The 27,082-nt window shown below is 34.9% G+C and overlaps 1 protein-coding gene across 1 annotated transcript in view; it reads right to left on the reverse strand.

The window, feature by feature from the left end:
- Window positions 1–27,082, reverse strand: part of LOC115212278 (osmotic avoidance abnormal protein 3-like) — a 907,318-nt gene that overhangs the window by 574,902 nt on the left and 305,334 nt on the right. Inside the window, exons 5-6 of the mRNA XM_036503083.1 lie at window positions 13,980–14,213; window positions 200–565 (exon numbers count right to left, since the gene is read on the reverse strand). Of these exons, the coding sequence (XP_036358976.1) occupies window positions 200–565; window positions 13,980–14,213 (600 nt within the window). The remainder of the gene's footprint in view (window positions 1–199; window positions 566–13,979; window positions 14,214–27,082) is intronic.

Below are 27,082 nucleotides of genomic sequence, written 5' to 3' on the forward strand. Positions count from 1 at the left end.
CCAAATCCACAATGTTTAAACGAATTGATATATCACAGAACAAAATGATGATCTACCCAGAAACTATGAAAGATATGACTTATGAGCAGATAGTCTCACACCATACCCACTCAGCTATTATAGTACATTCACAAAGGTTACCTCAGAAATTATTGTAAAAGTTATAATGCAATCAGTGAGATGAAGTAATATGACTTACCTTTGGACATCTGATTCTGACCCATCAGCAACGCCTTCAGTTTTGTAATCTCCTCTTGATATTCTCTAAGAAGGACATCTTTTGGATCTTCATTTATCTTTGGTTTATTTTTAATATTTTTAGCTCTGTTGGCATATCGCAAAGTGCTAAGTGTTTCGTCATAATTGTTGTCAGCAGGTGACAAACACGCTACCATCAGGGTTTTTGTATTACCTCCCAAGGAGTCTTGCAACAGTCTTGTTAATCTTGAGTCTCGATAAGGTATGTGTTTTACTTTAGAATTCACTAAGGCTGATATTACATTTCCTAAAGCTGACAAAGACAGGTTGATTTTTGAAGCTTCTTTCAAGCGATCACCACTGGCTCCTGTTGACGACATTTAAAAGAAAATCACTTTAATAGTTGTATACTACTTTCAATAAACATGTTGAACAGCTAAAGGATTTGTAAAAATTGATAAAAATATGTTTTCTTACCAAAGAAATGAGAACTAAGAAAAACAAGCAACTCTTACTGAAATCAAAATTGCTAAAATGATCAAGATATTAATGGTTAATTGTACAACAAAAGTAATTTCAGTAATTAGATATAGGATGGAATATGGAGTGGGAGTGCAATGTATGTGCACATAGATGAATATAGATATTACATATATTATATCACATGATCACGTGACCAACCAGACCATCAGATGTTGTTACACATCGCTGGTCACAATGCGTTCACATTGTTTTTTAGCCTTCGAATGACGCCACCCCGCTGGCTAAGCGAGCAGGCCAACAGAAGAAAGAGTGAGAGAAAGTGTGGTGAAAGAGTACAGCTGGGATCACCACCCCCTGCCGGAGCCTCGTGGAGCTTTTTAGGTGTTTTCGCTCAATAAACACTCACAATGCCTGGTTTAGGAATCGAAACCGCAATCCTACGACCGCGAGTCCGCTGCCCTAACCACTGGGCTATTGCGCCTCCACATATATTATATAAAATACTAAAATATAAATTCTGTTGTCTGTACAAGGATGGGCTGAAAAATTATAACTGCATTGTTTCTTTCAAGGTACACTAACATCTGACTGTTCAAAGAAGACTTCAAAACTAACTAGTAGCAAATTCTCTTGAAATGAACAAAATTTGGCATCAAGTACCTGCAGAAAAAGGGTTTAGCCCCCAAGGATATTCAATCTGACATTGTTGCTATATTTGGGATACAAAAGGTATTGTATTTATTGACTATCTTCAAAAGGGCCACACCATCAATGGAGAGTACTATGTCAACTTGCCAAGGCAGTTACAAAAGTCTTTCAAGACCAAACGCACAGGAAACCTGGCAAAAGAGGTTTTGTTTCATCTGGACAATGCCCTGGCACCCAAGTCCTTAGTTTCAATGGCTGCTGTGCATGACTATAGCCTTGAACTGATTAATCCCTTTCCCTATTCTCTTGATATGGCTTCATCTGTCAAGCATCTATTCCCCAACATGAAAAAACACTTGGCTCAGGGAAGCTGACAAAAGTCAACCACTCGGAAAGTTTAAGTTGTGGTGTTTCCAGTTTGGTATCATACCCAAATTGCAGTACTTATTCTTGCTTAAGACTTTGCCATAATTTAGATGGAGGTAATACAGAAATTGTGCAGTAAATTCATGTGAGATAGCTGGGCAGTCACCCAACTTTCAGCTTAACCTGTGTAGCAAGACTTCTAAGCTCCGTTTGCCAATTTCATCTGGAGTAGAAGAATTGAAAGTCAATAAAAGAAGAGGAGTCGGTAGACTGTTGTTATCTGAGAATGAGAGAGTCAGTCATGCCAACAAGTCTATAAAAAAGTGGAAGCCCTAGGAAACTGTGAAAAAAGTGGAAATGTAGTCAAAGCATCAAGTTACTGTTGGGGTAGTCCATCAAAGATTGCTAGGACTTGATAACTACAGTACTCAGAGATGGTGACAAACTAATATGAGGGGTAAAAGAGAGCTCATAGTGAAGAGGAAAATTGTCCTGTAAAAGTGGTAGGACTTGGCTACCAAGGACAGCGAACACAGGGTAATCAGACACTTGAGCAACCACTGTCCTGGAGTGAACTCTGAAGAAGTGATTACAGAAGAATGCCCTTCATACTGTGTGCTAATGTCTATCTATCTATCTCATCGTTGTCTTCGCCGTCATCGGCAGCGGCAGCAGTGTCATTTAACGTCCATCTTCCATGCATGCATGGGTAGGATGGGTGACAGGAGCCAACCAGGTAGAAGACTACTCCATGCATGTTTCATTAAATCCATGACAATGTTCAAGTTTTATCTTCTTTATTTTAGGTTTTTAATATTTTCTTATTAGCTTTTTGAAGTTGCTCTGGGATACAAGAGTTTCTATGACCATATCTGACATTTCTAGACCTTCATAGTCTCATCTTGAAGAATTGAATTAAATATATTTAACATTCACATTATTTCTTCAATACTGATTGAATTCATATAGACATTTTTTGCCAACCTTTATTGACCATTAGCATCATGCATCATCAGTTGATTGTTGATTTGTTTGTTGTGGTCAAATTTTGGCCATTAGGCTTCCATTTTTTTATGTCAGTAGCCCCATGTTAGTTTATGCATTTATTTGCATGTAATTTTGGTATTACGTTGTAATACAAGTATGGTTTCCATAATTTTATTTCTTAGATTATTTTCTTCTGGTATTTTCCTATGTGATTTCATTTGGTGGTGAGTGGTGTGATGTTGTGCAAGCACATAATAAGCCTATGAGAGGGTATTAAACTGGTCTGTACAATGTAACAGCTAGTGTTTTGAAGTTTGCAACTTTTCAGTTTTACGATCAAATTTATAGATCATGTTGGTTATCCAAAGTTTGTGCTGTGTTCTTCATGAGAAGGTTTTTTGGTCTTAGTGTTATTGATAGATAGATAGATAGATAGATAGAGAGAGAGAGAGAGAGAGAGAGAGTGAGAGACAGACAGACAGACAGACAGACAGACAGACAGACAAACAGGTAGATAGATAGATAGATAGATAGATAGATAGATAGATAGATAGATAGATAGAAAGATAGATAGACATATGTATATATAAGATTAATCAAAAGCATTCACACACACACTAGGAAAAGAGCTTCTTCCAAAAAGGCGAGTGACATTCTGTTAAAAGATTTTATAACATTTTTTTTAAATATTTTTTTAAAATCCCCTTTATACTTCAAAACTGTATTAAGTAATTTTTACAAAGACTTTCAAATATATATATATATATATAAAATGTGACCTCGTGTGTACCGCTGGCGATATTTTTTCCTCTGTCTTCCCTTCTCTGGATCTTTCCCTCTCCCATGTTTCCGACAAAGAGCTCCGCTCGAAACATTAAACCCTCCTTCTTCCCTTCTTTCCTGAGCGTCCAATAATACTATATTTGTTCCACGTCCTCGCGTTGTGTTTTTTCTTTGTGTTTTCTTGTTTGGATTAACTATATATATATATATATATATATCATATTTAAGCGTGTGCATGTGTGTGTGTGTGTGTGTGTGTGTGTGTGTATGTGTGTGTAAACATGTGTCACAGGAAAATGAAGAGGTTACTTGTTTTAAAAAGAGGAATTCCCTTATTTAACAAAGGGAACTGATACAATGACAATGTTGAGAGCCATCCTCTCTTATTCCTCCTCAGGAAAGTCCCAACACTAATCTGTCATGTTTTAGTGCATCTAAGCTGGGGAGACAAAATGTTTAGCAGCATTTTGTCCAGCTTTTTACATTCAAATACTGCCAAGTTCAAATACTACTAAGGTTGACTTTGCTTTTCATCCTTTGTGGTGAGGGGCGGGGGTCAAGAAAATTAAGTACTAGATGAACCCTGGGTCAATGTAATCAATTTACCTCCTTCCCCATAAAAATTACTGGCATTGCACCAAAATTTGAAACCAGTGTTATTATGGACAGATTTTTCTTTGGTAGTTGCGAGTTTCTGTTGCACCACCTGGTGCACATCTGTGTTCCTTAGGTGTGTATGGCATTGTGTTCTTATTTTTGTGACAATTGAGGGAGTATAGACTCCTCTTGTTGGCGTTTAGCTTCTTGATTTTTATTATATTTTTATTATATTTTATTATTATAGGCGCAGGAGTGGCTATGTGGTAAGTAGCTTACCAACCACATGGTTCCAGGTTCAGCCCCACTGTGTGGCACCTTGGGCAAGTGTCTTCTACTATAACCTTGGGCTGACCAAAACCTTGTGAGTGGATTTGGTAGACGGAAACTGAAAGAAGCCCGTTGTATATATGTATATATATATATTTATATATGTATGTGTGTGTGTTTGTGTCTGTGTTTGTCTCCCCAACATCGCTTGACAACTGATGCCGGTGTGTTTACGTCCCCGTAACTTAGCAGTTCGGCAAAAGAGGCCGATAGAATATGTACTGGGCTTACAAAGAATAAGTTCTTGGGTCAATTTGCTCGACTAAAGGCAGTGCTCCAGCATGGCTGCAGTCAAATGACTGAACCAAGTAAAAGAGCAAGAGTATACTAGTCTATGTTATATTGTGCATGGTGTGTATAAAGTGAGCTGTGTTATTCTATTTGGCCTTAAATCTTGTATAGCACAAGTTGTGTGAGTTATGCTGTTTTAGATTATTAGATGCTTGCTGTATAGGGTACCTTGTGTGAGAGGATTGTTCTAATTGAGCTATTTTATTGAATCATGAGGTATTCTATTATTGATACTGAGCTCTTCCTAATATAGCTATTTTTGGCATGACTTCTATGTTCCTTTTCATATTATTATTTCATATACACATAACAGATTAGCTGTTAGAAAAAATATTATTATTATTGTTATTATTATTATTATTATTATTATTATTATTATTATTGTCATTATTTGTAACTCAGGTTTTGTTAAAATTCTTGGAGTCTTGCATGAATAGCAAGCATGCTACCTGCAGCCTATGGTACCATGCTATGTTCTTTCCAACAATCTTAATACTTTCCCAGTTTTTATTACTATTATTATTATTATTATTATTGAGTGAGAGAGCAGTGTATGCCATCAAAGTGATACTGGGGTAAAATATACGAAACCCAGTATACCCATCATGACTACCCTTCTGATAAGGTTACACCAGGCACATGCATCACAACCATATGTGTGCAACATGGTGATTTCATATCAAGATAAACAGCACATTACCTTGCAGGTGGGGCCCAGTTAGAATTTTCTTCTGACTGAGTAGACCATCCTGCTAAAAAGGTCCCTGAATAAGGATTGTTTAAGGATGTTGAACGAACCACCCATGTTTCCAAAGGTGAATTATCCAAACCTCCTTTGGACACACAGCTATGATGCTCCCCCACTACTCCTACTCATAATCAGAGAGCCACTAAGGGACATGCTCAACTGGTTAAGGTCAAACAACTGACAAGCAAATTTGTGGTATTGAGCAGAATATTTGCTGTAGCCCATTTTTTATACCAAGACAAAACAATGTACATGATAACACTTCCAATCAGTTAAGATCAGAAGCCATGAGAGCCACTGTCTGGTACTGCATCAGGGCATTCAGAAGCCACGAAAGCCACTGTCTAGTACTGCATCAGGGCATTCAGAAGCCATGAGAGCCCCTGTCTAGTACTGCATCAGGGCGTTTATTATTATTATTATTATTATTATTATTATTATTATTATTATTATTATTATTATTATTATTAAAAATTTTTGTTAGCTGCTTTTAGCAGATTTCACAAAACAGGGGTGTGTTTTGCCAAATAACTATTCAACTTTGCCAAACAAGAAAGTGGTATCTTTATTTTTTTTAGCTATATTTTAATTTTTTTCTATTTTTACAGATACATTGAAGGTACCAAACTACAAGATAGAAAGTGAAATAAGCGATTATTTTCTCTAGAGAAACTACTCTACTGTGTTAATGCTGGGACAAGCAACTCACAAACATAGTACTATTTAATATTATTTCAAGAAGACTAATAACAAGAATGTATTTCTCCTAAATTCTTATTTAAATACAGTAGAATTTGAACACATAATCTGTAGGCCACTAGTCCACTAATTTCAATGCTCTGCCAAGAATATAAAACAAAAACTAGTAGAAGTTAATTTCAGAGAGTAACCTTAGTAACTAATCCAAGAAAGACTATGACTTTATATAATTAACACTGGTGACTTTCTTAGATCTTCAGTTGAGAAAATTAAGATAAGCTGCAACTAAAAGTTGAAAGTAGTCTTTTAGTGAGGTTATTTCATAAAAACAAAGAGAGAGAGAGAGGTAGGGATGTGAGAGGGGAGGTGAAGTAGAGGAAAAGAATTTCCTGCTAGTAATAACAAGGCAAGAACCAGGAATCAAAAATCATATAATTAGGTGTTCTTTAATGAAGAATAAAGTGTTGATAAAAGAGGAGAACAGAGAAGAATGGCAAATTCTTATGTTTACCAATCAGGAGTGAGAAAAGGGAGGGAAAGAACATTTCAATTGGTGAATTTTCTGGCGTCGTACACATTAAAATAAATGAAATAAATTAATACTAATTTATAGATGGAGACATTTCATAGTAATTCTTTCTCTATATTTATTGATCTGCCTATGTGACTCTCTTTCTCTCTTTCTCCTTAATATATATATATATAGTTTGTTTCGTTTTTATTTTATCAACATTTTGTCAGCTTTTAACTATAATAGTGAAAGTTAGTATAGTAAAAATGCTTGGGTATAGATTAACTTTTGAATTGTTCTAGTGGTGAATAAAGTTAGCCTTTATTGTAAAACAAACAGTGACAACTTCTACAATTGTCATTACTTTGTAAGAAATTAACCCTTTCATTACCAACCCGGCTGAAACCGGCCCTGACTCTGGGTACAAATGTCTTGTTTTCATAATTTTTGAATTAAAATCTTCCACCAAACCTTAGTCACAATTTATGTTCCTAACACTAGCTGAATGATAACAAAGTTATTTTACTAAATTCTTTGTTATATTTAAAGTAATTGAAAGAAACACAGAGCATCTCAAAATAAATACAGTAATGAAAGGGATGATCTTGATATGTAGTTATAGCTCTGTGTGTGTAGAGGAAAGTATTTACAGATAGGAGAAAGTTGACTTTTTCTATCCAAATTGAGTTTTTATGCCGTTATTTATAAATTTATGTGATGTGCCTCAAAAGCCAATGTTTCAAAAAGAATTATTTTATGTTTTCTTGAAAGTTTATAAAATTCTTATAATATCAACAATGTAGAGAGAGAGAGGGGGAGAGAGAGAGAGAGAGATGCAGCAGAATCAGAGTAAGGTTAATGGAGAAAGTAGTGTTTGTATGTGGAGGTGCACAGGTGCTGTAAAGACTAAGGATACATGGAAAATTGATTCTCTCAAATGCCCCAAAGACTCCCTAGAGTTAGCAGAAAGTATCTGTTACTTAGGGGACCTAATTAGCAGTGGAGGAGGATATTCTGAAGTGTAGTTGCTAGAATAAGAATAGGGTGGGGAATGTTCAGAGTGCTGTTACTTCTTGCTAGTAACAATAGGTCTCACTTTCTGAGTGAAAGGCAGATTCTATGATGCTTGTGCACATAAAACAATGCTACTTAGTACTGAGATGTGGACTTTGGATGCAGAGGACATGCAAAGACTAGAGATAAATGAAGCTAGTATGCTCCATTGAATGTGCAATATCAATGTAAATGTACAACAAAGTGCTAATGTATTGAGAGAGAAGTTAAGCATAAGAGGAATCAGATGTAGTGTGCAAGGGAGAAGAGTGTGTTGGTTTGGTCATATGGTGAGTATGGATGAGGACAATTAAATAACGAAGTGCTAATCACTTAAAGTGGATATAACTTTTGGAAGAAGAAGACCCAGGAAGACATCTCAAAATGTTGAGCTTTACAGGAGGAGATGACAAAGGAGTGAGATGACTGGTATTTTAGTGTGCTTGAGAAGATCCATCCATTACAGCAGAAAATGTTATCCTAAAACCACCTGGTTTTGCTCGTACGTGCAGGGCTCTGCTCCTGCTTTCTCCCTATTTGGCACACTCCCCTCATGCTCATCCACTAACACCTATCACTCCCTCATCTATGATACTACACAAATACTGTAGAATAGAGTAGAATCCACACATATTACACACCCTGCTTACTTGTCCCCACAAAACCACTTCCATTCTTCATTATCATCCCTGCCCACACTATTTCTACAAATTACCTCCTTGCTTACCTTCAGCCATTGCTCTCTCCTGTTTTCTATATTCCATTCTTAACACATCTCTTACCTGCTTTCTTAATAGCCTGTCATATCTATCATCATGCCCCACTTACTATAGCCCCTTATATATCCCTACATATCTCTCTTTCTACAGTGCTTCAACACCTTGCACCTCATGCTACTACTTTCTGACCTATTGTCTTTCCTGAGCCACTCTTACATCTCTCACCTTACCCCTCCCCATACTGGTATTCCCCTTCAACCAATTCTTTGTTTGCAGGGATGAAATACTGTTGTTTCCATAGCTTCCTCATTTATACATTATACATAGGATGGGACGTAAAAAGTACCATCCGATCATGGCCGTTTGCCAGCCTCGTCTAACACCTGTGCAGGTGGCACGTAAAAAGCACCCACTACACTCGTGGAGTGGTTGGCATTAGGAAGGGCATCCAGCTGTAGAAACACTGCCAGATCAGACTGGGCCTGGCGCAGCCTACTGGCTTCCCAGACCCCAGTTGAACCGTCCAACCCATGCTAGCATGGAAAACGGACGTTAAACGATGATGATGATGATGATGACATAGGTATAAGTATACCATAAGTTATTTAGTTATCTGTATGGCCATGTCCACTGGTGTTACTACACTTTAAAAAGTGCAGACATCGAAAGATGCTCAATTGAAGAAGCCATCACCGACTTTATTGGGCAACTATAATTATATATATATTTATTTATATACATATACTAGCAGTATCGCCCGGCGTTGCTCGGATTTGTAAGGAAATAACTATATAGCATTTTTAGAGAGTTACTTCCCTTATAGATGCCAATTCAGGCTTTCTTAGCCATTTCTGTTTTGGTGTCTTCAAGCCATGAAGTCGTTGTTCTAAAAGAACGCTGGTCTCCTTGACAACGCATTACGACTTTGATTTCCTAAACTCCCTTCCCCACAGCTTCATGAGGGAGGGAAGAAGGGGGAGAAGCAAACACAGGTGCAGGTGTTTGAGTGTGGACGCCAACCCCGCTGCCATCGACACACGAAAATTATGCATTAAAATGGAATAAAAAATGATGTTAATTATTTTTAAAATCGTAGACTCATCGTAGACACGTGCTAATAGCCAGACGGGCTCGATATTAATCATGACTATAAGATACCCGAATTTGGTTAAACTGCACCGCAAAATGTGGGAGGAGTTAGGAATCTAAATCGTAGGAGACAGACACTCACACAACTACAGTTTTATATACATATATATGCATGTGTGTGTTTGGGGGGAAGCTTTTGGTAACTTGAACTCATCCTAATATATTACAGCTATTTCTTTTATATCAACATGTATTAATGAAAAACAAAGGCTTTCTCAATATTTGTGTTCAAAATGTCATAAATGTTTTAAGGAATTTAATTCAACACCCAACTGTCTTTTGAATATTGTTCTACATGTATTTAAACTGATATTAAGACATTCTCATAAAAAAACTGCATTACCATTGATGTGAATTTGTCTCAGATTTCTTGTTCATCAAGTAAATATTTCTAATCATTACAAAATAAAGATGTCATTAAATTTACCTTCATATTAAGCTTACACATATATACTGTAATTATCAATACACCTAAGATGATACAAACCGAATCCTTTAATCAGCAATTCTACATTCTATCAAGCTGGTCAGTTCAACATTCTATCAATTGGTCAGAGGTGGCAGCCCTCAAGACAAGTGTACTTTGTCCTGAGGGATGCACTCCAAGCAACAACTTAGAAAATTTCATAATCATAATATAATAACGGAATGAAACAAAATACATAATGGAGCATTTTGAATAAGCAGCAGAGTGGGGTATCTTCGATATCTTGGAATTTAAAAACTGCCTTTGTTTCCATACAACATTCCTTTCTTTTATGTGTCATCCACACTGTTAGTTTACTATTAGATTAACAGTATGAGGAAAACATCAAGGAGAGGAATTTCAAGTTAATTGAGTTTGATTAGCTATGTTTTAACCTAAAACAAAGAAAAGACAGTAAAAGATATATGTGTGTGTGCACATGTGTGTGTGTGTATATATATATATATATATATATGGATGTATGTGTGTATATATATATATATATATATATATGGATGTATGTGTGTATGTATATATATATATATATATATATATATATATAAATGTGTGCATGTCTTTATATATATGTGCATGTGTGTGTATATATGTGTGTGGATGTATATATGTGTAGGTGTGTATGTATGTATATATGTGTATATATATATATATATATATATATATATATATATATATATATGAAGAGTAAGGGCACAGATTTGTACAGTGTATAGCCAAAGTTTGTCATCTCAAAACATAAAAATTCCATAGTGCCACTATGAAAGAAAAAAATAAACAAAAATATTCAAAGCTTTCTTCTTTCTTTATTCATATGTCAAATTTTCAAGTCATAATGATTTATTTTTTTTACTTTTGTTTCTCAGAAATTAATTTACCAACGTCATAAACAACATATTTGTGTATACTATTTTAAAACAAGCAAAATTACAATAAACATTTAGAAATAAAACACAAAAAAAAAATAATTAAAAATTTTTTTTTAAAAACACTATAAAAGTTGGGGTAAAAAAAAATATCATCCAAAACCCATTAACAAGGATTATCCATTTTCTAAATCTGTACAATTGCTATTGTGTCAATTTGAACCCTTCCAGATGTCTTGATGAATTTATGCAAATGTATCCTTCAGAAATAACATAAAACTACAAAAGTATTTTCTATTACTGCTGTTATTGTATGGTTGTCTATTTGTCTAACATAGATTGCAGATTCAAATGAAGGCCTTTTAAGTCTTATGATGAGTCAAACTTAAATAAAGTTAATAATTTCAGTCTTATGAATAATATTTATTTATTTTTTTTATTTGAATCTTTCTTATATTTATATAAATTTTATTGATGACATGCCATCAATTTCTGAAAATGTTTATAACACAAAAATTATTTCTTAAGTCCTAGTCAATAAATAATTTCTTCAAGACAAATATTCAGCATCTATTTGCATCATTTCAAACAACTAAAACAACTGAAAATCAAGATTATCAAATACATGAAAGGCCAAAGAAAAAAAAAAAGTTAATATCCTAAATTTTGATAACTTAAACATTTTACTGTAAAATTGTTTATACAAAAGTCACACGCATGCACACACACACACATAAATCAGTAGCAGCAGCACACCATCACCAGCATCACCATCATTACATTATTATCACCAACACCATCATTATCATCATCCTTATTTAGTATCCAGTTTCATGCTGTTATGAGTTGGACAGTTCAACAGAATCTACTGAATCAAAGGACTGCATTACATCGTAATATGCATTTTGATATGATTTCTATGGTTGAATGTCCTGCCTAATGCCAATGACTTTACTGGGTGTACTAAGTGCTTTTATATATTAATTTATTATTATTATTGTTGTTGTTGTTGTTGTTATTATTATTATTATTGTTATCATTATTGAGTGAGAGAGCAGTGCATGCCATCAAAGTGACACTGGGGTAAAATATACCCAGTATACCCATCATGACTACCCGTCTGATAAGGGTACACTAGGCAATTATTATTATTATTATTATTACTATTATTATTATTATTATTATTATTATTATTATTATTATTATTATTATTATTATTATTATTATTATTATTGAGTGAGACAGCAGTGCATGCCATCAAAGTGACACTGGGGTAAAATATACCCAGTATACCCATCATGACTACCCGTCTGATAAGGGTACACTAGGCAATTATTATTATTATTGTTGTTGTTGTTGTTGTTGTTGTGTTGTTGTTGTTATTATTATTATTATACCCAGTATAGCCATCATGACTATATTATTACCAGTATACCCATCATGACTACCTGTCTGATAAGGGTACACTAGGCAATTATTATTATTATTATTATTGATTTGACACAGGCTTGTTCTTATTCCTGGGAGTATTCATATGGGTAGTGGGTTACTACTTGTAACCTTAAATATCCACAAGCTTTCAATAGTCTCAAGTGCTTCAAACCCACACTGACAATCTTTCCTGTCCCTAAGAAACAAACTGTAGAAGCTCTACAGGACAATCTCTTCCAATCTCCTTCAACCATTTGTCTACATCTTTACTTACAGTTCCCAATGCACCAATTATCACAGGCACAACCTTCACAGCTTTCATATTCTGCAGCGCGACTCACTTTCAACTCTTTCAGTAAAAACCAAACTGAAACACTCAATATCGTAATTTTAAGTAATTAATAATACTCTGTAACAAAACCGTTTTTCTTTTTCTTTGGTCAGTAAGTTTATATTTCCTATTTGCTTCTATCTAGAAATCAAAGAAGATGACTACTATTCCCTTCAAACTTTGCTTTTGTAACTAGGACATCAATGTTTTGAAATTGACCTATTTGCCATTACATTTCAGACAGAGTTGCTGAAGCAGAAATATCATTATAGGAAATATTCTACTCAGTACCACAGATTTGCATGTCAGTTGCTTGATCTTAACCACTTGAACATGTCCCTTGGTGGCTGACAATACATGCATCTCTGATCATGAGCGGGAGTAGTGGGGGAGCACCATGTGTTGAGAGGGATTCTTTGGGGTTTGAATAAATGTAAGAAAAGCAAAGTTTAAAGGAATATTAGCCATTTTTTCATACTTTCTAGGGGTAAGCAAATAGGAAATAACAATTGCTACCCAAGGACAAAAATCATGTTACACAGGCATAGGAGTGGCTGTGTGGTAAGTAGCCTGCTTACCAACCACACGGTTCTGGGTTCAGTCCCACTGTGTGGCATCTTGGGCAAGTGTCTTCTACTATAGCCTCGGGCCGACCATAGCTTTGTGAGTGGATTTGGTAGACGAAAACCGAAAGAAGCCCATCGAATATATGTATATATATATATATATATATATATCCATATATATATATATGTATGTATGTATGTGTGTATATGTTTGTGTGTCTGTGTTTGTCCCCCCAACATCATTTGACAACTGATGCTAGTGTGTTTACATCCCCGTAACTTAGCAGTTCAGCAAAACAGACCGATAGAATAAGTACCAGGTTTAGGCTTACAAAAAATAAGTCCTGGGGCCGATTTGCTCGACTAAAGGCATTGCTCCAGCATGGCCACAGTCAAATGACTGAAACAAGTAAAAGAATAAAAGAGAGAGTGTAATATATGTTTTAAGTATTTCCATGTTACTGTAAATAAAGTATAAATACTAAAACTAATATCTTGATCAAAGTGATGGATACCATTTTGAGTTATATTTGAGTCATTTGTTAAGTTGTATTTCAAATAGCAGCTTCATAAACCAATAACTTTTAAAAATTAATTTAGAAAATTTCTTAAATATTCTAAATCATAGAGGCAGTCTATTTTTGTCAATGATATTGGGGAATAAAGGGGATTGAAGTGTTACAGCTATTGTTTAAGAGACAGATGTCAGGGTTATCACATACTAAAATTTCCAGTGACTTGCCTGTTTTAGCTTGTCGCTCACTACCTGCAAGGTCAACAAGATTCAGCTTCCCGGCTCTTATGTGCTCTTCATCAGAATCTTTCTTGGTAATCATTTCGAGTTGAATAGTAAATATAGAATGACTGCGCGAAGAATCTTTATTCATCAGTGTGGCCCCTGTAGTGCGGTTATGCCAGCCTTTCTCCATAATTTTTCTACAATCTTCAACATTTTGAACTGTGTGATAGGATAAACCTACAAAATGAAAAATTATGATGATTAGTCTCTTTAATTTACAACAAAATTTTTATGAAACACATTTTCATCTTTCAACCTGCCCAGCATGCAATGATGAAAACCTAATATTAGAATGTTTGGTTTAAAAAAAAAAATCTTAAAATCCTATTTTAATTATCTGTGCTTCTAATTTGTGAATTCATTATTATTAAAATGTAAAAAGCTTAAAAAGAAATTAACAGAATTTTAGTACAAATCTCAAATATTTGAAATTTTAATAGTCCATTAAAACAGTTGGTACAACACAATTATAGTAAATCACAGGATTGGCATAATTGGCAAAAAATTTAGCTGTTTACTCAATTTCATTTCAGAGCGATATCCTCTATTATGGAATTTTATACTATGTACATTACACAGATTATATAGAAGCTATAAATACAGGTACCTTATCTTATGGAACAAACAATTGTAAGTGGGAAGAAAATTTGAATGTCCTACTTTTTATGTCTGAGGGCATGTAAATTTTTAATGTCTATTGTGACAGCAAAATAAAAGTTTGGGAGATTAATCTATCCTATCATTCTTCATTTTGAACAATTAATAATTCTGTTATTCAGACAGCTTCAGATCTAACTAAGCATTTTCTTTGGAGTCTTTTTTGGAGTGGCTGTGTGGTAAGTAGCTTGCTTACCAACCACATGGTTCCAGGTTCAGTCCCACTGCGTGGCACCTTGGGCAAGTGTCTTCTGCTATAGCCCCGGGCCGACCAAAGCCTTATGAGTGGATTTGGTAGACAGAAACTGAAAGAAGCCCGTCGTATATATATATATATATATATATATATATATATACTAGCTGAAGGTGACCCGCTCTACGCGCGGGTAAGAGTGTGGGTGTTACTTTCTGTTGCTTCCTTTCAGCACGTAAAAAGCACCATCCGAACGTGGCCGATTGCAGCACCGCCTTGACTTGCTTCTGTGCCGGTGGCACGTAAAAAGCACCAACCGATCGTTGCCACTGCGAGCCCCCCTGGCACCAGTGCCGGCGGCACGAAAGAAGCACTCACTACACTCACAGAGTGGTTGGCGTTAGGAAGGTCATCCACCTGTAGAAACACTGCCAGATCAGACTGGAGCCTGGTGCAGCCTCCTGGCTTCCGAGACCCCGGTCACACTGCCCAACCCGTGCTAGCACGGAAAACGGACATTAAACGATGATGATGATGATGATTCTCCGTATTTGTTTCTCTCTCCTTTCTCTCTCACTTTCCCACTCTCTTACTTTTCTTTTCTCTCGGACTCTTCCTCGCTTTCTCTTACTCTCTATCTTTATCTATCTCTCTCCCATTTATAAACAACAGAAGATCTTGAGTAAGTTGAGAAATAAAATATTTAGAAAGATCAATCAGAAATATGAGGCAGTGGCAATGGAAAGGTCTGCTTCAAGGCAGACAGCAAAACGCTAACATTTAAAAGGGACAGACGAACTTGCGAGCTGAATAAAAATAATAAAATATTGGAAACCAAAGTTTGAAGGGATAGAATTTGAGGATAGTAGAGTCACCATGGCTGGCATTTGTTAACGACGGACAGCAACGTAATGACAGTTTAACGGCTGGCGTAAAATTTAGAACTTGATGTAAAAGAAAATTCGTTAACACCAAGTTTTGAAGTGATTCTTTCTCACGACAGTAGACTCACTATGGCAAGCATTCAAAACTTCTTTATCATGGACGGCAACACATTGACGATTAAAAGGCTGGCGCAAATTTTTTAGCTTGATGGAACAGAGAATTCCTAAACACCCACTCCTAGAAATTTTAATCCCCTTCCAGCCCCATTTAGACCCCTTTTCACATTTTGGTTAATATAACCCGATTTCATTCGGGTCTACTGGGGCCACATTTTATAAGATGAGGAATTTTGTCCTAGAGGTGACACCTTTCATTTGAGGAACAAAATAGTTGTCATGGAAACTTGTCAGCACTTTTAACATAGGTGTGCATATTTTCAGCTGAATCGACCAACTACGTAATGCACACATTATATATATATGTGTATATATATATATGTGTGTGTGTGCACGCATTATATATACAAATGTATACAAATGAGATATATATCTGTATAAATTAAATTAGAGATAAAACCACTAATAGGCAAATCAAACAGTGAAAAACCAAAAACAAAAACATAAAAAAAGAAAATATAACATAAAAAATATATCTATATATATAAAACTGTAGTTGTGTGAGTATCTGTTCCCTTCGATTTAGATTCCTAACTACTCCCACATTTTGCGGTGCAGTTTAACCAAATTCGGGTATCTTATAGTTGTGATTCATATCGAGCCCGTCTGGCTATTAGCGCACGTCTACGATGAGTCTACGATTTTAAAAATAATTTAACATCATTTTCTATTCCATTTTAATGCATAATTTTTCGTGTGTCGATAGCGGCGGAGTTGGCGTCCACGCTCACATCTGCACCTGTTTGCTTCTCCCTCGTGAAGCTGTGGGGAAGGGAGTGTAAGGAAATCAACGTCGTAAAGCGTTGTCAAGGAGACCAGCGTTCTTTTCGAACAACGACTTCATGGCTTGAAGACACTGAGTCAACGATTTAAAAAAAAAATTACCATCACTTTTTATTCCATTTTTAATGCATTTTTTTGCTATAACTCTCTAAAAATGCATATATAGTTATTTCCCTTACACTCCGAGCAACGCCGGGCGATACTGCTAGTCTTTATATATAAAAGTAAGGTTGTGTGTCTGTCTCCTACGATTTAGATTCCTAACCACTCCCACATTTTGCGGTGCAGTGTAACCAAAACCGGGTATCTTATAGTCGTGATTCATATCGAGCCCTTCTGGGTATTAGCGCGCGTCTACGATGAGTCTACGATTTAAAAAAAAATTTACCATCATTTTTTTATTCCATTTTAATGCATTTTTTGGTATTATATAAGGGAAGTAACTCTCTAAAAATGTCTACGACGAGTCAACGATTAAAATAAATTACCATCAATTTTTTATTCCATTTTAATGCATTTTTCGCTATTATATAAGGGAAGTAACTCTCTAAAAATGTCTACGATGAGTCAACGATTTAAAAAAAAATTTCTATCATTTTTATTCCATTTTTAATGCATTTTTTGCTATTCTTTTGCTATAACTCACTAAAATGCTTATATAGTTATTTCCCTTACAAACCCGAGCAACGCCGGGCGATACTGCTAGTAAAATATTAAATTGAAAATTAAATTATTTAAATTGAAAATAAAAATTATTAAATTATATTTATAATTTGTTTTAAAATTATATATAACTATGAAAAAGTATGAAAAAGTTTAATATACATAAATACAGATATATACACTTTGTATATATACATTATATATACATATTTATATATAGAACACACACACACACACACATACATTATATATACATATTTATATTAGAACACACACACACACATACATTATATATACATATTTATATATAGAACACACACACACACACATACATTATATATACATATTTATATATAGAACACACACACATAGACACATACATTATATATACATATTTATATATAGCACACACACCACACACACACATATAATGAACGCAAGAATATCTGATTCATAATATTTGTTCTCATGCTCGTGTGTTGTTTGTTGGTGACAGACTATACTTAAAAGAACACCGCCGAAGTGATAGGAAGGTAGGAAACAGAGTCAGTGAAAAAGAAAGGAAATAGCGATAGTGACAGATACTTTAAATAACCGTAGTGGACTTCTGAAAGTTATGAAGAGGAGTAAGAGAGGGAAAGGAGGAAATAGGGTGAGTGAGGAAGATGGCCCCTAGCAACCACACCTTTTAAGATAGGGATTTCTAAGGTAGCCCACGCGCATCGTTACCTCATTCTACATGTCCCTGTAAATTTTGGAGCGAATCGGACGGGATGTAGTGGCATTGAAAGCGATCCAAGCGGTAAAAACGCAATTCAGTTTTATATATAGAGATATATATATATATGCATGTGTGTGTTTGTGTGTCGGTGTTTGTCCCCTAGCATTGCTTGACAACCAATGGTGGTGTGTTTATGTCCCCGTCACTTAGCGGTTCGGCAAAAAGAGACCGATAGAATAAGTACTGGGCTTACAAAAGAATAAGTCCCGGGATCGATTTGCTCGATTAAAGGCAGTGCACCAGCATGGCCGCAGTCAAAATGACTGAAACAAGTAAAAAAAAAATAGACATTTTTATGTAATTTTGGTAAATATATCTGTTAAAATGAGATGTCAATGTTATTTTCATTTTTGCTTAATTTAGATGACAGTTTATTCACTGCACCCCATGTGTGTGTGTATGTGTATGTATATACACACACACACACACACACACACACACACACACATACATACATACATACATACATACATACATACATACATACATACACACACACATACACACACACACAAATATATGTGTATCTGTGAGGGAGTTATCTGTTTACATTTGTACTTCTCTGAAAAATCATAATCCACAAGCAGTGATGTTATCATTTCTGTAAACAAATTATCTACTGGCTTTGCAATTTGCAAGATGTAAAATTAGATATCTCCTACATAAAAAGAACAAGGAAGTGTTAATGATATGAAGAACATTTCAGCTGTAAAAAATATACCAATAATATAATCATCTAACCCATTATATCATTGGAAAAAAAAACTAACATAAAAATAAAGCGACAAACATTCAACTATGCTTCAGGCAAAATGCTTCAACCTTCTATGAAAACATCGATGTGAAGTGATTTTATTCACCAAGAACTGGACCATCATTGAAATAAAATGACAAAAACATCAATCTTGAATTTACCCATGAATTTCAAATATTAAAGTTAAACGAAAATAGGTTAGAAGTTAACTTTGAGGAATGCCTACCTTGACTGAATTCCAGAATACTATTGCTACTGTCACCATGATTAAGATAATACAAAATAGGTAATTCCTGTAAAAAAATAGTACTCAATAAAGAAAATTAACCTGGTCCTAAATGTGTCATTAATTGAAAAAAAAATTCTTTCTTTTCTAAATTTTCGTTTTAATCAAACAAATACTGTAAATCTTTGAAAATGTCATATTTTCACACAAATATGTTGATAACAAAATTATTAGAGAATTCCTATGAGATGCATGTAAAAAAATATCCTACAAGAAATGTATGTATGTATATATATATTTTTTTTTTTACTACCCACAAAGGACTAAACAAGGACAGACAAATGGATTAAGTCGATTACATCGACCCCAGTGCGTAACTGGTATTTAATTTATTGACCCCCAAAAGGATGAAAGGCAAAGTTGACCTCGGTGGAATTTGAACCCAGGATGAAACAGCAGACGAAATACGGCTAAGCATTTCGCCTGCCGTGCTAACGTTTCTGCCAGCTCACAGAAACACACACTCACACACACACACATATATAAGCATACATGAATAATTATATGTACATGCATTTATCTTTTGCTCTGTGTGTGTTTAAGTGACAACTGTACCACCAGTCTTGCTCTCTTTACAAATATGTACAGACTGGATTCCACTTTCCCCCACCTTCCATCTTCCCACTGAAATGGACACTAATCCACAGCTTCCAAACCATACTCTCTTACTCCACAACTGCTCAAACCTTTCCTGTGCCATTTGCCCTCACCTTCAAGAAAGATAGGAACCTCAGAAATCTCCTAATTAGAACTCCATAGCAACCCGGCCATACACAACCAGCCACTTTGAAATAGGCTCACCTATGATACAACATTAACAACACTACAACAATCACTGGGCCTAAGTCACATTATCACATTACCTGAAATTTATCATTATCATCATTGTTCGACCGTGGTCGAGACAATGGAATTTACCATGCTACACCAGACTTCACGGTCCATCATGGCATTATGGAGGTCCTGTTGCTGGATGCCTGTATCCCTGGAGATTACATCAGGGTAGGAGAGTGTGTGCCCTCTGGTATTGTGAGTAGATGGCTTCCAGAGGAGAAGAGTAGAAATTACTTCTTTTTCAGCTCTACAACAATGTCCAGCAAACTGGACTCTCCTACCTTTCACAAGAGATGACACAGGTGGTAGTTTCCCATATATTTGCATTTTGGTTGGATGGCGCTTCCACGAGAGATTTTGAGCTCTCATAAGGAGGCGAGTGTAGGTTCCATCCAACCGCCTCTCAATTTATACTGTACATCTACCAGCCAAATATATCTACAAACTTTGTGTTACAATTCACATAAGGTAAACAGGTTGCCACCTAGCCAATTACAATTGCAAACGCATTCAAAACATACTACTACATAAACCAGGGCAGCAGCTACAAACTTCAATGCACAATTTGAAATGTTGAATATTGTAGCAAAATTATGGCAAAAAAAGACAAGCATAACTACATTACAGGAGCCACAATGATGAATGGTTTTCACCTATTTTTATCAGTGTGTGGAATCAAATCTCTACACAGCTTGGATGAACACTCAAGGCAACAGAAAAAAAAAATGTTTCATTTTGAATCTAGGAACCATAACAAAATGTTTAAATGAATACTTTCTACTCCTTCACACCTTTTTAGTTCAGTAGTCTTAATTTTTATCCTTTAGCTCTGCCATACCTGCTCTCCGTAATTTTCTCTTGATCTTACTCTCACCTGCTTCTCCAAATGAAGAAGGCAGATAATCTCAAGAATCGAGAACACTCCAAATTCCCACCAAGTGGTCAGAAGTAAAGATCATTTCAATAGACCAGAAATCTACAGTGTATGCTATTTAATATACACTATTCCTTTTTGTTGTTCAAATACAAAATACTGGCTACCACAAGTTATTTCTCTTAGATCATTCATGCACACACACACACACACACACACACACACATATGAAATGACGTGGACATGCAAGAATACAAATTCTGGAGTAGATCCCAAACCAACAAAAGATAAAGTTGACCTGGTTGGGATTTGAACCCTGTGTGTAATGAAATGGAACATTTACTATAAAGCAAGCTATCTGATACTCTAATGACACTGCCAGTTTACTGCCTTGTATACACACACACACACACACACACACACACACACATACATATAAATATATATATACATGCACACCCATATGTGTATGCATATGTATTCAGATATATTTGTTTTTTATGTATTGTGCATATATGCATCTATGTATATCCACAAACACACACACACACACACACACCTCTTTTTTTAATATATTACATGAGTAAGCAAAACTTCCAGGCAAATACACGAAGTTGTAGAATTATGTATTTTAACTTGACAAGCAAACACAGACAGCAATGTTGACAGAAAAAGTATATATTTCTTCAATAAAAACAAAAAAAAATTTTTTTAAATGTCCATTTTTTTCAAAGCGTAAACATAATGTCAACTTTCTGAGTTAAGAAATAAGACAGTTTAAATTTACATTAGTTATTCCACTAAGAAACATTCTCTTTTGCTGCAAATTTGTTAATTTGTTTAGAAAGATCAAACAAGGAAAAAAAATGATTAAATCTGATGTATTATAAAATCGATGGAAAGCGATGACAGAAAGTGATGACAGGTAATAGTTTGTGATAAAAAGACTAGTTTTGGCATAAATCATATGACAAAAAAACTGAATTTAAATAAATTAATTGCATTAAATTATCATGTCAAAGTAAGTATATGTGCATTTGCATATGAATACCTAAGAAATAAGAATGCATATTCATACAAGTGTATATGAGGGTCAGCAACTGTCTTAGTGTGATATGTATATATGTGCGTAGAGTATGTATGTGTATATATATATATATATATATTATATATATATATATATACACACACACATATATACACAAACATACATACACACACACACACATATATATATACAAACACACACACACACACACTCGGAGCATTTCCACATTGATGATGATAAATGTATATTTGTATATCTTTTTCTCTCTTTTGCGCATGCGTGTGTACATGCACATACAAGCAAACATATATTTATATATATATATAATATATATATATATATATATATATACACACATACATATACATACATAGACATCTATATATATATATATATATATATATATATATATATTTAAGTTTAAATTATATGTGTGCATATGTAGTGTATATATTGTGTATGTATGTACATATATATTTATATCCATACACATTGATATACACACATGCACATTGATATATATATTATTCTTTCACAAGAAAGAATAGCATTGATAGTTACTTTGAACATTTCAACTTGCTTAACCACCACTAGACTATAACACTTTTGAGTTTCTCTTGGCAAGTAAGTATATTTTTTCTGCGGTAGTTGGATCTCTGTTGAATGGTAATTAGTCTGTAGGGTAACTTCTGATGGAGTGATATAAATAAGTTTTTATTGATTAAAGTTTATTGTTTAGAATTCAGTGACATACCTAAAACTTTGTATATAGGTATGTCAACCCATGGGGTTGTTCTTTTAGGATTTGCAAAATGTAAGTAGGCTGGAAAGTTTAGCTGGTCAGCAGATGTGTAATTAGGTTTAGTTGTTAATGATGTTTTTGAACATTATTTATTGTTTGTATTGGGAAGATGAATGTTATTATTCAGAATTCAGTCCAAAATGTGAACCTATGTAATTAGGTCTGTTTATTTAGAAGTGTCATCTTTAACCTTTTAGTATTTGAACTGACCATATCCAGCCAAAATATTCTGCTTGTTTTATGTAGATCCAGCTTCTCACATCTACCCTACAAAGTTAGTTCAAAAATAAACAATCCCATTTTTGAAAACTCAAAGCTATGAGATACTACATGATTAACTCATAGCAATATGAATAAAAAAAACATTACATTTAACCCTTTAGGATTAAATCATGGAGTTATTAGTATAGAAATTTGGATATCTTGTGTTTTAAGGGTTCACAAAAGAAAGTAAGTAGGCAGAAAGGTTATTTAGCCTGCAGATTTCTTTATTTGTTATGGGTAAAGAACCAGAACAGTTACCATAAGGCACCTTACTTTATCATCTAACAGTTCCACCAATCCACTACTTTGGATTGGTACTTTTTTCTGTTGACTCTGAAAGGATGAAAGGAAAAGTTGACCATGGTAAGATTTGAACACAGAGTGCAGCCAATCAAAACAAATACAGTAATCCCTTGACTATTGTAGGTGTTATTTCCCAAAACCCCTTGCAATATCCGCGAAGTGGAAACAGTACTGTACTGTATATTTTTTTATTATTTTTATAATTTGCATATATTTATTTTATTATAAATGCAAAACACCATGGAGGAACCAACGTAAGCTTAAATAATAGACTGCGATAGGTGAACCACGATAGGTGAACCATAATAGGTGAACCGCAATAAGTGAACCACGATAGGTGAGCCACGATAGGTGAACCATAATAGGTGAACCGCAATAGGTGAACCACGATAGGTGAACTATAATAGGTGAACCACGATAGGTGAACCACAATAGGTGGACCACGATAGGTGAACCATAATAGGTGAACCATAATAGGTGAACCACAATAGGTGAGCCACGATAGGCGAACCATAATAGGTGGACCACGATAGGTGAACCATGATAGGTGAGCCACGATAGGTGAACCACGATAGGTGAACCATGATAGGTGAACCGTGATAGGTGAGCCACGATAGGTGAACCACAATAGGTGAACCACGATAGGTGAACCGTGATAGGTGAACTGCGATAGGTGAACCATGATATGGTGAGGGATTACTGTATCACAAAATGTTCTGTGCAAAGCTCTGACAAATTCCATATTTAGCCACCTAAGGAACTATAATAGACAAATGGAAATTTTCTAAGCATTTTCAGCTTCATATGCATTGAAGAATTCAGAGCACAGTTTAGAATTTTTTGATATGTATATATATGTGTCACTAGAAGAATTGTCTATATTCTTTTTGCACACATGAAAAAAAATTAAAAATTAAAGAAAACATTGGTGCTGATTTTCCTGCTATGAAAGGAAATGTATCTACAAGATCTAGTATGGCTGCTTTGAAGTATAACATTGTTTATATAAAAGATGTTCGATTCACTTCAACATTTAAGTTTAATTTGTCAAAATAATTTCGTCGCTTTAAGACCATGACCTGTTCACGGATTTTTGTCAGTGAACAGGTCGCGGTCTTAAAGCGACGAAAATATTTTGACAAATTAAACTTAAATGTTGAAGTGAATCGAACGGCTTTTGTGTGTTTCTTAAATGGCTTACAAACACCTTCCACGCTGCAATTGTTTTCGTTTCAGCACACGATCTCAGATCAAATCACTTGCTATGCAAGCACATCTCCGTAATTGTTTATATATTCTATATTTTTATTAATAGGTCCCAGCAAGAAGCCCTTGTAGGCCTTCTAAATTCAGGAAATGCATAAAACATGGGAAGTTGACACTTTCTTTTATAGGCTGAAGGGAATAGTTGAGGAAGGACAGTAAAAGGATACAGTTCTACACATGAAGTTTTCTCAAAGTGTTTACTGTGAAGTTCTTATGGGGTGACATATAATATAGATGATCGAAAAACAAAACAAAAAAAAACGATGCATTTAATCTAGATGTGATATTCAGTCAACACATTTAAAGAAGCAGAGATCCCTGTAATCTCAGTAGAGAAGCAATAGTGAAGACAGTCTCTGAGCAGGTCATTGATTATGCACTGTAAAGTGAAGGGTGAAATTTTATGCATCAAGTAAACTGCATTTTGTAAGCAGTATGTTTTGGAGCCTTTTAGAGAGTTGGTAACTATTCACAACATTTCTGCTCATCAGGTTTGACGAGCTGGCAGAAACGTTAGCACGCCGGGTGAAATGCGTAGCCGTATTTCGTCTGCCGTGACGTTCTGAGTTCAAATTCTGCCGAGGTCCACTTTGCCTTTCATCCTTTCGGGGTCGATTAAATAAGTACCAGTTGCACACTGGGGTCGATATAATCGACTTAATCCGTTTGTCCCCTCTGTGTTTATCCCCTTGTGGGTAGTAAAGAAATAGGTTTGGCTCATATGAATTGCATTTTGAACTAATCAGATATGTCAGTGAAGTAACGCCATTTTCTAACATGAGATTTGAAACAAAGTTTATAACTTTCATATAGCAAAGTTTCACCATCTGCACAATGCTAACATGTCTTGGAAACAACTAGTAGCATTAGTGCCTTCTTTATTAAGCAGCTTGTTAGGCATTTTCAGTGGCAGGTTTTTTTGTAGTTTTTCTTCTTTTTTGTTTAATGATAGAATTATCAAAATAACAAGGAATTGTCTAGTACCAAAAAAAAAAAAAAAGAAAACTGGATAGTAAAAGCAGAATTAGTTGCGAGAAGATAAAGGAGAATTTTTTTAATTGTGACTGATTTTTACTTTCATTTCCCCCCTTATTTAGTTGTTGTTGTTATTCATATTAGAATGGATTGAGTCCTAGAATGATTAATAATATCATTATTACAGCTTTGAATTCTTTATTGTTTATCTTAAACTGAGTTTATGCACATTAATTAGCATCTGAAAGAGGCAAAATGAATACTTTGGCAATAATTTAAAAATCTATTTTCAGCTGTAGTTGTTTCTTATAAGACTCTTCATTATTTGACCTTTTGCTACCATACTCAATCATGTCCTTTGCATTAGGAAAAAAATCAATATGAATCCAAATTTAATGACATAGTTGTGACTGGATTTTTTCAATAATTAATTTCTGGCCTTTTCATTTCTTAATTTTCTGTGTTTTTATATTAAGTTGAATACAGCTTAAATTACCCCCTCCCTACACATAAAGAAACAAATTGAGAAGACTAAAAAAAAAAATTAATAAATAAATAGATTAACAACAGCAACAATTAGTCCATAATAATGTGGCAAGTATCATTGTTTGATTCTTACAACAGTGGTCCAACATTTAGAGAAAAATAAAAAATAAAACACGAGAATATGATAAACCGTATGCAGTAGGTTGTAAACAAACACACGCAAGTACACACATATACACACCCAATTAAAAAGCATGTGAAGTAAAGATGCTGGATAACTAGCAACATAGTCATCAGTTCAAATCTCCTTCCAATAGTTAGGTAGACTATAATTAGAAAGAACTTCCAGGAGTGAAAACAATTGGTCCAGTAAATGGAAAATACTTTTTTCGAAAGACAACACTGATATATAAAAAAAAAAGACGAAAACAACAATGCACATACACACACACAAACACACAAATACACACACAAACACACACAAACACACACACACACACACACACACACACACACACACACACACACAAGGTGGCAGTTCTTTGTGTTCAAAGATTATGAAGAAGAGTGGCTACATCTTCGTGTTATATTCATCTTACTTTCATTGTTGCAGGGGTTTTCCATTGTCCCTGCACTTAATGGTTTTAAAATGGGAGTCAGTCTGCACCATCTGGTCCTACTCTTCGGACTTGGAAGGTCAGAACAGAGTGGCTCAGCAGTCTAAGGCAGCTGTGGTGACCAGTAAGCTGTAGGTTTTACATTAGGGTGGCCTTCTCCTAGGTAAATTGACTTACAGAGTCAGAGAGCTCCACTCTGAATAAGAGTGTAGTAACTTGGCATGCAGAGTGGATGGGAATCTTTTACCCACTGGTAGAAACCTTTTTAGTGGTAGTGACACAATAAAATGCTGTTAGCCTAATCCCTAAGACCTAAGCTGTAGGTTTTACATTAGGGTGGCCTTCTCCTAGGTAAATTGACTTACAGAGTCAGAGAGCTCCACTCTGAATAAAAGTGTA

This window comes from Octopus sinensis, linkage group LG5 (genome assembly GCF_006345805.1).
Source record: "Octopus sinensis linkage group LG5, ASM634580v1, whole genome shotgun sequence".
In the NCBI taxonomy this organism is placed as follows: Eukaryota; Metazoa; Mollusca; class Cephalopoda; order Octopoda; family Octopodidae; genus Octopus; species Octopus sinensis.